Raw genomic sequence first — 14,587 nt, 5'->3', positions numbered from 1 at the left:
TCACTTTAAAAAAATGAAATTAATGCTGAAAATTTCAATATTTTTCATTTTTTAAATATAATTTTATAATGGTGTGAAATAAAGAATTTTTCATGTAAAAAAATTTTAATTTTTAATATTCTATCATTCTGTCATAAAAAAAAAATTTTTAAAAATGCACTCAAAATATGAAAAATTCGAAAACTTTGGGGATTTATTTCATTTTTCAAAAATATCTTTTGTGAAAAAAAAAAAAATTTTATGTATAACCAATTATGTTTTATATTCAAACTTTCATTAAAATCATAAGTTAAGTAAATTTTCTTATAACATAATATATGATCATAATAATTATCATGATCATAAATCATTATACATATATCAAAGAAATTCAATATGTAAAGAATATAGAGTTATTTTTTGTTCAATAAAAAAAATTTCAAAGAAATAATTATTTTGCTTTTATTAAAATTTGATTATACTTTATTTACAATAGATTTAATATAACTATGATTGTATTAATCAATGAATAATACAAATTTTGTAATCAATGATATAACACACAATTTTAATGTTTTTTATTTTATAATTTATTAATTATTTATATGAATCTTAATTTAACAAATTTGCAGTAAATAACAATTAATATTTGTAATAATAACAAAATTATATTCTTATATATTATTTTTATTCTTTATATGATATTATAAATAATACTAAATAGTATTTGCGCAATGACAACATTGATAATTTCTTTCCTATATTTATGTATTATATAATTAAGAAAACAATATAGATCATTATACATCTATAACATATCTTTCTTTTTTCTTATTAATTAAAATAAAAAAACGAAATCAATGAGAATTAAGTTTTCATTGTAAAATTCACAATAATTATGAAATTATCAATTTGCTAAGTAAATTATAATGTATCAACATTTTCATGATAAATAATTATGAGTAAATAAATTTCTTTTATATTTGTTAATGTACATCGCAGATACATATGTAGATAAAATATTTTAACATTCGTTTTTTACAATCTTGTTTCTTTATTATCCTTTCATATTGGAAATCAAGAGAATGTAAAAAGTTTTATAAAAAAAAAAAAATAGCGTTCAAATAGAATTTCATTCATCAAATATATAATTCTTGAAAACCAGTTGAAAATAAAGAAATTTCATATTATTTACGAGACTGTTTAATATATAAATAATATAAATAATGCAGTTATCGTACTGAAACAATGTATCCAAACGCATTACATACATCGCAAGATAAAATGAAGTTAGAAAAAGTGCTTCAGTATAATGTGTTATTCCTATACACGAACAACTTATACGGTATTTTATACTTTCTCCCATAAACTTACGCTGTTCTCGTGAATTTGACCGCATAATGTAAATCAAAATTAACGATCATGCTTTACACAACGTTCTCACTCTCCTTCTCTCTTGGAAAGTGAGAACAAATTCACATGGAGAGGAAATTTAATAACATGGTTAAAACGGCAACCAAAAAAATCAAAAAAGCACCTTTTCAACCACAAAAAAAGATGTCGTCGCGATATTAATATGGAAATATAATAATATATTGGTCGATGGAAAAGTTACATCGATTTTTGATTCAAACAAGATAAATATATTATAATAGCTTGAAACTATTGTTCTAAAAATAGTATTCTATTATTTACATTTCCTTTTATCTGAATTTAATAAATAATTAATTATAAATTATTATAGCAATTAGACGTAAGAAAAATCAATTTATCTTATAAAATCGTTTATTTGTTGTAACAATGACAAATAAAAAATCATGATTTTATGTAAAAAACAAATTTCAATAATATATTGAAAAACAGAAATGAAATACGTAAATGATTGAATACTTATGACTATATTGATACATTATTTTATTAGGAAATTATTTATTTCTTCATTCACAAAATCGACATTTTCTCATTAATTCAATAAAATTAACTAGATAGAAATATATAGTAGTACTGAAATATATAATATAATAGTATAAAAAAATAAACACATATATTAAAAATTTTTAATAAATAATGGCTATAACACGATTCTAGTGTTTTCGTTAAAATATTTTTGTGTTCATAATGGCTATTTTTTAACTATGTAACTTTCATTAAAAATTTTTCATTATTATTCATTCATTAATAACTAGCGGATCACATGACGTGATTAAAGCTTGAATTTCAAATCACAAAGCTACATTAAAACAATTGTTGAATATATTATGAAGAATAATTTTATTACTACAATTGTTAAATATATTATGAAGAATAACTTTATTACTAACCTCCACAAGGGTGATGAGGATGATGAAAAGAGGCGGCGGACAACACCTGTAATGATCGGCATAATATTTCCGGTCCCTTTCCTCCGTAAGAAATTCATCGCCGATCATGCGGACCATCCTGCAACCAAGAAAATTATTTTCATGAAATTTATTCTTTACTTCTTATATATACGATAAGATTAATATTTATATTCATAATAAAGATTAAAGAATGGAAATACAATTTTAGAATACAATTTTATAAATACTCACCTATAGAATAGATTTACCTACCTAACGTAACCATCTCAATTGTTTTTCTTAAAAAACCAATCAACACCTTCTCAATTATATATATATATATTTAAGATATTCACATTAATCTTTTTTTTTGTTCTTGTTTTATTTAATTTTTAATTTTTACGTGAATATTTTTATTTAATTCATTAAATAAAAGATGAGATGATAAATATGACAATAAATGAACGACAATGGTCTATTAATAGATATAATAAAATTAATTAATTATAAATTAATTAATAAATTTTTTTTGCTTTTTTTTAAAAAATTTCATTCTAGAAATGCTTCAAATTATCATTTAGAAAAATTTGTTTACGAATGTTATAATAAATATAACATACTAACAATACAATATATTTTGAAATAAAAATATATTTAAATAATTTTAAAAAAAGTTTTAGTAATAAAAAAATAATATAAATGATTATATTATGTTATTTATTGCTTATAATTTATAAGTATTTAAATATATTATTATTTAAATATAGATTTTTTATTATTTAAATATAGATATATTTAAATATATTATTTATTATTTAAATATAGATATATAGATATGTATAGTTAGTATATCCATATTACAATTAAAGTTAATTATAACTAATTAATTTTAATTTTTTATAATGAAAATAAATAAACATATTCACATTTATTATTTAATATAATATTCTATAATATACTATTATATTCTATATTACTTCTATTATATTAATAGAAGTAATTTTGTCAAAATCATATATAAATAGTTCTTTTAAAAATAGTGAAATTAATATCTTAACAAATCTAATTTTATTTTATTGTGGATTAAATTTATATTCAATATTTCATCAATTGATTGATGAAAATACTCAGGAAATTATTTTTTGTTTATAACTATATTTGTATATTTTCGAAACCAATAACTCATTTTCTGATGCATTTTTTTAAAATTATTTTTTATACAATATAAAAATTTTATATGAAGTGAAAAAAAAGATCTTACTCAAAATAAAAGATTATTAAAATACTTATTAATCATAAATTTTTTTGTGACAATTTTGTGACAAATTCCACATTTTTATTTCAAATCTACATATTTAACTTCTCTTAAAATTTTATTATAATAAAGAAAAAAGACTTGATAAAAATGAATGTATAAAAAAAAATAAAAATTTATTATTATAAAATTTTGACATATTTTATATAAATTTATTTTTGAAGCATAGGTATAATCAATAAATACTTATAATATAAAAGATTTGTCTTAATACAACTGAGCAGGATACAAGATAAAAATAAGATGAAAATAACAATATGATATCATGTATGAAGTTATTTCAAAGAAATCATAATTTCGAAAATTTATTAAATGTATGTTTATTTAAAAATTTTACATTAATAAATTTCTGATCATATTTAGATTTATATCATAATTGATAACTTTAACAGATTTACATATTTTTAAAATCTTTTTTCTTTTTTTAAAATCTTCTAAAACAGAAATTCAAATACAAAAATTTTATTCTTATTGTTATTTAATTATTCTTATATTATTTATTATTATCAAATATAAATTTTAACCTTATTTTTTAAATTTTTTTTTTACAAAAATAATATATATAATAAAGATATATATATATATATTTTTTTTACAAAAATAATATATTAATAATAAATATATATATAGTTATAGTTATTAATAATAAATAAAATATAAAATAAATAAAAAATAAAATAATAATAAATAAAATTTAATCAATTTTTTTAAATTAATTAAATTTGGAACTGATGTTGATATATTCACATAATAATCAAATCAGAAATAATAAAAAAATTAGATTAGATACTACAAAATTTATATTATATCATATATTAAAATATATTATCATATATTAAATATATTAAATATATTAAAAATATAATATTGGAAAATTCACAATCATTGATTTTAAAAAATAAAAGAATAAAATGAAAAATTATTTGGAAAATACATTTCTCTTTATATATATAATAAAAAATTTAGTAGCTAAGAAAATAAATAATAAAAAGATTATATTTTGAAAATATTGTATCCTACCTATATTGTGTATAATACTACTAGTTTTATAAATCGATATATTTTCCGCGAAAAATTCAATGAGAAAAATATTATCGTTTCATATAATAAACATCAATATCAACTTGAATATTGTATTGAATTGTATTTCAAATATATTGCATATATGTATATACAATATTATAGAAATAATCTAAATATTAAAATATCCTAAATATTAAAATAATTTTTTTTTATTTTTTTCGTGTATGTTTTTAACAAACATTATCAAATATTCTTTTATTGAAATATTAATCATTTTTTTCATTAAATTTTAATAAATAATTATCTAGTTTCTTATTCATTTCTTATTAAAGTATTATAAGTATAAAGATAATCAAACAATAAATAATTAATATGTATTATTTAAACTTTAATGTATAATGAAATACATATTAAAGTATAAAAATAGAATTATTTTGAATAATTATTTAATTATAAATTTATATAAAATTAATATACAAAATATAATATTTTCTTTTTTCTAGTTTTATTTCCCTATGCAATAGTTAATAATGTAATGGTTCATATTAATATTATGTTACAATTATGGTCACTTTTTCATGTTCAAAGTATAAACATATCTATTGTTAAATAAATTAAATAAATATTCAATAAATTCAATGATAGATTATATATAGAATATAAAAATATCCATATTCTTTAAAACAAAATAACTTTCATAAAATTGAACCGAGTAATTTGAATATTTTTGAAATATTAGAAAGATTAGTTTATTATTTTTATAATATTATACTAGATAATATATAAAAAAAAATTTTTTAAATTCTTATTATTTAATCGAAATTGTAGAGGAAAAAGTAAATTTTTTAACTTTTTTATTATAGTAAAAATTTAATATACCATTTTGAAATTTAATATCTTTTATAAATCTAAATATATTACATAAAAATTCAAAAAGATTTATCAAAATCAATCGACGCATAAAAAAATTCAAAACATCGAAAGATGTAAAATTTTTTTAATTTATAGTTATAGGTCGAAAAAAATGAAAAAATATAAAGTATTTTCGATTGTTTGTAACTCAGAATAGTATTAATTTTGTACTTGTATATAATTTTGTTAGATCTATAAAAAGTATATTTTAAATCTTCATTATAATTTAAAATATAAAAATTAATTAAATAAAAATCGATTTTACTTTTTCCTTTACAATTCCGATCTATAGCAATTTTTTAAAATTTTTTTTTACATATTATGTAATAAATTAATCCTTTTAATATTTCAGAAAAATTCAAATCATTTAGTCCAATTTTAAAAAGATTATTTCATTTTAAAAGAGTATACGAATAGTTTTCTATTACATATCTAGTACATATGAGAGATGATATGCTATTACTCATGTATAAAATATGATTGAAGAATATTAAAATATTCACAAAAACAACAGCAAAATAATAAAATATATGAAAAATTAAAACTCAAAAAAAAATTTTTTTAGTTATAAAAATTCGCAATTCAAACTATGAAATTCGGAGACTGTACTAATGTAACAACGGATTTATTCGAGCGAAATTATGAAAATTATCGAAATCATTAGGAAGAGAAGCATTTTTCTGCAAACACTTGGGCATTTGAAAATTAATCTGTCGGTATAGCTTGGGGATATTCTGAAACTAATCGTTGCAGCAATTTTCACGCGAAGGAATAGTTGCGAGCCCTCGTTAATCGTTGCCAGAGGTAGCAAAATAACTAGAAATTAATTTTACTTTTCGACTTTAAAGAAAAGGAAAAACAATTTCGCGCAATTATGATTGATTTCTTGCCGTTTAGGATTTCTCATTATCTCGAACACTCAATATCTGATGGATGTTCAAAATTTTTCATGCACATTTGGAATTATATTGTATTGTATAAATGTTTTAGTATCATTGACATATATTTGTATATATATTGCATATAATATTATAATATTAATATATAATATTAATATATAATATTAAGTTTCTCTCAATTCTCAACTTCTTTTTTCTTTTCTTTTAATTTTTTATTTTCTTTTTATTTTCTTTTTTATCTTTTAATTCAATTTTATTTTATTTAATCATTTTTCAATACTTTAAAATAAAACGGACATTATTCCAAAAAAATTTTAATTTTATAAAATTTTATAAAATCTGCGAATCGAAAAATTGATTTATAATAATAAAAATCAATAGATTATTTTCTTTTTCTGAAAAAATAGAAGATTTTCTATTTTTTATCCAATAGATTTAAATTTTAAAAAAATTCATTATCATATTATATATTTTACTCATAATTGTATTAAAGAAAAATTCTAATGTATCTAATTGAATTATAAAATAATAGTTCTTATGATTGAAATTTGAATATATTTTTTTAAGATCTTTTAATTTAATATTTGTGTAATTATTAAAATGTTATTTATAATATTATAATATTAATATATAATATTAATATATAATATTAAGTTTCTCTCAATTCTCAACTATATTATTTATGTTATAAAAATGAATGTTTATGAATCTTTTAATTAATTTCGATTTTTCTGTAATCAATTGTATTAAATTAATAAAGAAATTTTTAAAAGAACATCTCAAAATTTTTAAAAATGTTCATTAATTTTATGCAATATTGTATTATATTCATGGTATAAAATAATGAAATAACTGACCTTACTAGTCATCGAAATTTTATTGATTTAATAAAATGTAATTTGAGAGTTTCAATAATAGATGTATAATTAAACTGAATACGATATAAATAATACAATTATAAATTGATATAAATGACATTTTTATAATCATACAAATATTGCATGAAATTGCAAAGAAAGATTAAAAAGAAATATAAATATATTATGAAAAATATTGAAAAAGATATAAATTTTAAGATATTTATTTGTTTACATATTTAATAATTAGAGATATTGGATAAAAGATTCAATAGAAAAGAGATACAAATGTATTATTTTACAAAATGAAACAAGATAAATAATAATATATAGATAAATAATATATATATAATATTTAAAAAAAAATTGATAAATATTTAATGTCTTCTCATATATATAATAATTCTCATATATATAATAGTCATGAATTGAAAAATCTGATTTACAATATTTTTTAAAATATTAATATTCATTTTATATATTATTATTTATAGACTATTATAAAATATTATTTTTTTATAGATTTATTTTAAAGATTATTTTTTATAAATTATTAATTAGATTTTATATATTTTTTCTATTATTCTAACAAATAATTTCATTCAATGTTGAAAATATAAAAATGATATATAAAAATAGAAGAAAACAATATAAAATAAATATTACGATATCCCAGTAATTTTCTAGTATCGAGGAATAATTACAAAAAAATATTGATTTGTAACTCAGCGCGATATAACATCTAGCACATTTATGGTATCAGAGATAAACTATCTTCTTCGTGTGTTTCCATTGACTTGGAGGGTAATAAACGGTTGAACGAAGATGAACGAGAAAAGAACAATTAGAGAGAATTCTATGCTGTAGAGAGATATGGAGCATAAAAGAGGAAACATATAAGAAGAAAGAAATAAAGGGAAAAAAATATAGAAAAATGTAGAAGAGCTAAGAATTAACAGGAAAGATGAAGGAAACGCGGGAAAGAAAAAAGTAGAACAGAATGAATAAAACAGCTGGTAGACAGGAAAGCCTAGAACACAGACACAAATATTAAAGAAATGAGAACCACGATTAATTACGGAATAATACAGAGATCAAGATGGAAAAAGTTCTGGTGGGGTGATCTGTGACAAAAAAAAATGGATCAAAAAATGATATTAATGGAAGAAAGAAATTACAAAATGAAGAGAAGATAAAAAGAACTGGAAGATATATAGCTTTCGCGACGCAGAATGTTCGTTATGCGAACATTATGATTCTTGTAAATGGCTACATTCTTTTAAAAAATTTAGAAATTAAATTATAATTAAGGAATGCAATTGTTAACATTTTAATGAAATTTCGCATTTAAATTATTTATCACGTAATAAGTTTGTTGTCATATGATAAGCCATGTAACATTTATGAATAAAAATATAACAATGAAAGAATTGATTTTTGTATATAATGTACTAAAATATATAAATAATTATAGTTGTAATTATAATTGAAGTGTATACATGATAAAATAAAATTATTTTTTTGTTAATAATATGCAAAAAAATTTTTATATACGAGCATTTGAAGAAACAATTTATACTTTTATATACTTTATTATATACTTATTATTATATAAATAGATATCTTTTTTATATATTTCAATAAAATATTTTTTTTATAATTATGTATTAGTTTAAAGTTACTTGAAAATAATATTTTAAATTTATTTTTTCCAATTTTTTTATTATATCAAAACAAACAAACAAAAATTTCTATATATATATATATATATATATATTCTATATATTATTTTAATGAGAATAAAAGAATAAAATAATGTATGATATAATATAATATGATGAAAAATAAAAGATTAATATAAAAATGTAAAAATATTATATATATTATACTAATAATGAAAAACTTAAATTTCGTTAGATAAAAATTGTATTATCTAACATAAATTTATAAAAAAATTTGAAATAATCTAAAAATATAAAGAATTTCAACGATAGTATATAGAATTAGGTACTGTTTTATAAAAAAAAAATAGACTGCGTGAGCGAAATGCGATATTTTATGAACACCTAAGTGTTCACGTAGTGAATCGTGATATCCTCTATTTGTTGTACTACCTACAAATCGCACTGCGAGGCCAGTTACTGTCTATATATTCGCGTGACAGGAGAACAAATATTTTTTTTTTTTATTCCGCAAATCCTATCGTAAAATTACTAGCATTTTCTTCTATGAAATATGTCACATGCTATAATTGCCAATTGGTTATTGTAAAAAAATGTATTAAATATAAAAGATATTAGTTAAATGATTAAATAAACGATGATAAAAATTAAATTATAAATATTACTGTCATTTACAAGAATAAATGAAAATAAATGAAATTATATTATTGATTTTATACTCATTTCTAATAGTAATTTAAAATATAAACTTATTATTAATATAAATATAAATTTTTATTATTATACATACGATTTAATAAGATATATGAAGAGTATAAATTAAAAGAGTATAAAATATAAAAAATTATGATATAAGTTAAATGAAAACATTTCCTTATGCAATTTAAATTTATGTTAAATGAAGCGAGACAAAAATAAAATAATAACGGTATAATAAAGACAAAAGCACTTTATTTATCTATATTTCGTTTTATCTTTAATTGTTTATAATTTAATAAATAAATCAACTTTCAATCAAATCTCATCATTTTTATATATTTTGATATATTTTATAACTTTTCCATTTATTTTAAATTCTAAAATCGCTCCTCCAAAAATTTTCTACGAATATATAAATACTCTTGTAGTTGAAAATTTAGAATAATAATAATTCTATTTTGCAAAATATTTTTGATCAAATGTTTTGATAATTCTAGTTTATGTTGTGTTATTTTAATTACTTTTTTTCTTATAATAATAACATAAAAAATCATGATTTTAATAAAAAAAATTAAGAAAATTTTGACTTTAAGAGTAAATTAAATGTTATTGTTAATCACTGATAAGATATTTAATATTTTATATATATATATATNTATATATATATATATATATATATATATATATATTAGCAGATTAAATTCTTTCTTTTTAAAGTATTAAAACATAAGTTCTGGATTATTAAATAAGATTAATATATAGATAATAAATATTTGATAACATTTGTTAAAATAAACATTTTTTTCTTACTAAATATAATTCATAATAAAATTTTTTTATATTTTTTATTTTTTTATAAAAATTCATTTTTTTATTTACGTAATTCCATATTTTTTTTATCAAATTTCAATTTAAAATAATTTACAAAAAAACTATTTTTATTAGTTCTTTTTAAATTTATTATAAAGGATTATTGATTCCTATACAACTAATTATTAATATAATTATTAATGTAATGATATAATTCAAAGATTACGAATCAATATAAATTTAACAGATAACGGAATTATAGTTTACATTATTTATAATTATAATTTTATATAATTTTATATTATTTTAAATAATTTTAAATTATTTCAATGGATTGATTATAATTTCAAATCAATATAATACTAAAATAATTCAATCAAATTAAGATTTAATATGTTTTCATTCATAAATATATAATCTCCGTAATAACCAATTAGCTTCTGATTCAAAATTATAAACAATCCGCTTTTTTTTTATCACAAAATGAGAGATCCAAAAACAAATAAAAAATTCGTGAAAACGAGAAATTATAAATTCTTACATTTGTTTATCATTTGGCAATAGCAGAGTACATGTCATTCTATTTTTTACAAAGAATAACATTGATATACAAAATGATTAATGATTTTTCATTATCTCAAACTTCATGTTTCATCCATAAATAAAATCATAATAATAATAAACCGAAATAGAATAATCTTGTAACAAGCAATTAACCGATAATAAGTTGGTTATTTCAGAACAAAACTGTACTTTTATGTTACATTTTATAATCAAAATAAATCTAAGCTGCGAACTCAGATAAGAATCGATTTTATTTCTCATTTCTGTTAAGTAATAAACCTCAATTTTCGGCAATTTTATTCGGCACAAAAAAGTCAGAAACAGAAAAAAAGCCATAAAATTGTTAAATTCTCAGTATCTCGTAAAGACTCCAAATAGCCATGAAATGGAAAAGCAATACCACTCGGTGAGAAATCAGTGAAAACGGAGACGGTTAGAAACGATGCGAGATATAATCGGTCTGTAAAGAAAGGAAAAAAAAAATGTGATCTGAAATGCAGAATGCCTCTGCGAGCGCGAAATGCCAACTCCATAGGCGCGCATCTAATTGCTAGCGCGCCTCAAGCACACATAGATCGCACGAGCGATTTCCAATTAGCGATGTGACTGATATACCTGAGTTCAAGGAAACAAGAAAGAGTCATCTATTCTGTTTCTTTCACTCCTTCTATTCACAGGAGCACAGGTGGCGCGCTTGACGTTCGCCACGCTTCTCTGGAACCATCTTTTTGAAACAAAATGAGACAGAGAGAGAAGAATAGGAAAAAGAAAGATAGTTAGACCGAGAAATATCTGCTTCAAGGATACTGATTAATTGCATTGGTTAGATGTATTGAGCCTTCGTTATTAACTGTTACAATGAACAAACAGCGATGCTAATTGATTGAGCATGCGGAAAATTGACGAGAAAAAAAAGTTCTCATAGCAACATAGCAAGATTTTTCCAAGATTTATGATTTTATGATTGTCAATATTTGAAAAATAGCCGATAAATATTAACATAAATCGAAAGAATTTAATATATTATTTAATTAATATTATTTAATTATTTGAATTTATTATATATTATATATTGTTTTCATATTTTTATATGATTTTATATTTTTTTTCTTTCTTTTTATACATAATATTTATGTATATAAATTCAAAATAAAAAAATAAAAAATTTTCTTTTTATTTACATATGAGTTTTTACAAATCATTTAATTATTTTCCTTATTGATTCATTATTGAATTATTTTCATTATTAATATTAGCTTTCCATAGAGTTTATATTGCCTATATTATAAAGTTATAAATAAATTTAATAAATATAAAATAGAATATACAATTAATTAATATAATTTTTAAAATATTATTATTATATTATTATATATTATATTATTATTATATTTTCTCACTCGAATCAAAAGTATATGCTATATTTATGTATAATATTATATATAATATTATTAAATATTTTTAAAATCATATTTATAAAAATAAAATAAAAAAAATATTGTTATCCTTGCAATTTTATTATGTGAACCAAGCGAAATACATATATTTCAGCATAAAAATATACAAGATAATAATCTATTCAGAGGAATATGCGTATAATTTATGAACTTAATTTATGAATCTGTCACACACAGTTTATTATATCGCAAAATATATATATACAATTGTAATAATAATAATATTTCGTTTACATATAAATACAGTGATCTAATTACATGTTCTCATTTAAGAATAATATTAAATGATATAATAATCATAACATTATTCTTTCTCTTTTAAAAATAATTACAATATCTATTCAATTATTTTATTCGATAAATGATTTAATCATAAAAATTTTTATAATTATTATTATTTTTTCCATTTCATATTTTAATTTTGTATACACAATTTTTCTATTTTTAAAATTATATTGATTTGACTTTCTTCTCACTTAAGTGATTTTAATTATTAAATTAATTATTGAAATAATTTACATCTATAATTATTAGCATTAAAATTTCATTTTATTCTATTCTTATATTTTATTGAATTTTGAAATTTCCTTTATTTCCGGTAATTAATTGTCTGAATTTTTAATATACGAGTTATTGTTTGTAATCCTATTGTGTTAATCTAAAATTTAAACTGCCATTGCAGTATTAAATCTAAAAGAACATATGAATTAGAGCAATTATTATAAGCTTTTTTACTTTAGAATCAATTAGGAAACATATCAATATTAAAATACATTATTATTTTTATCTAATATTGTGAAATTCAAATCTTTATACTTACATAAACCTTCCAACTTGAAAATTCATTTTATATATTTCATTCAGACAAAATTTGTAAATAATAAAAGTGAAGATTCTCAATAATTAATTAATGCTACTATCTTTGATTTTTAATATTGTTCAATAATGATGATCCATTTTCTTCGATAAATGATTTAATCATAAAAATTTTTATAATTATTATTATTTTTTCCATTTCATATTTTATACTACGAAATATATACTACGAAATAAATACTACGAAAAAATATATATATTAAATTATATATTATTATATATATATAAATTATAATTTCATCTATAGTTTTTCATAATAATTATAATTATTCGTAAAATCCTTATTTTTTATTCTCTAAAAGATTTTTAATTTCTATAATATTATCTTAATTATTTTCTATAATTTTGTCCGTTTGAATGCTATTTCTTCAATATCATTTCTGTAGCATTTTATTACATAGATTCAATGAGACAGTTTCTGATTAATAAAATATATTAACAATAATTATTTATTCAAAAAAACATATGTACAATTCGCAAATCTCTCATAATTTGTTATAAATAATTTATTGATATTGCCATTTCTTTATGATAACCAATTATATATCTCGTTTACATATATCTCTTTTATATGAATATAGTGATCTAATTACAATATATTCTTGCTTAAAAGAAATATATCGTAATATATTGTAACAATATATATATATATAGAACATATGAATTAGAGCAATTATTATAAGTTTTTTTACTTTAGAATCAATTAGGAAACATATCAATATATATTAGGAAACATATCAAAATACATTATTATTTTTATCTAATATTGTGAAATTCAAATCTTTATACTTACATAAACCTGCAATAAAATTACATATATATATATATATATATGTAAATAAGATTTTAAAATATATTAAAAATATAATGTTTTATAACTATATAGAAATTTTTATTTTGTTTGTAAAACCTTCGGATTTTTAATTTATGAAGATAAATATAAAAATTTATTATAAAAAATCTAATTTTATTTACATGAAAAAAACATTTTTTGAAAAAGATTTTGAGAAGAATAAACAAAAAAATAATAAAATAAATTTACTTATTTATTTATAAATAAATAATTATATATTATGTTATTAATTCTTATCGAAAAAAATATTTCAAATCAATTTTCAAAAATAAAATACAAATATTTTATACTATATTTTCAATTTAATATAATTAATAGTATAAATAAAATAATTCTGTTA

At 18.4% G+C, this 14,587-nt stretch overlaps 1 protein-coding gene across 1 annotated transcript in view; it reads right to left on the bottom strand.

Moving 5' to 3' along the window:
* The window catches only part of LOC122713582 (protein rhomboid), an 877,166-nt gene that overhangs the window by 176,638 nt on the left and 685,941 nt on the right, over positions 1-14,587 (bottom strand). The window contains exon 7 of the mRNA XM_043934168.1: positions 2,301-2,418. Coding sequence (XP_043790103.1) covers positions 2,301-2,418 — 118 coding nt within the window. The remainder of the gene's footprint in view (positions 1-2,300; positions 2,419-14,587) is intronic.

Source organism: Apis laboriosa, unplaced genomic scaffold, assembly GCF_014066325.1.
Source record: "Apis laboriosa isolate Shangri-la unplaced genomic scaffold, ASM1406632v1 scaffold25_cov139, whole genome shotgun sequence".
Lineage (NCBI taxonomy): Eukaryota > Metazoa > Arthropoda > Insecta > Hymenoptera > Apidae > Apis > Apis laboriosa.
The sequence above is the reverse complement of the archived record's forward strand: the minus strand, read 5'-3'. Positions and strand labels throughout refer to the sequence as shown.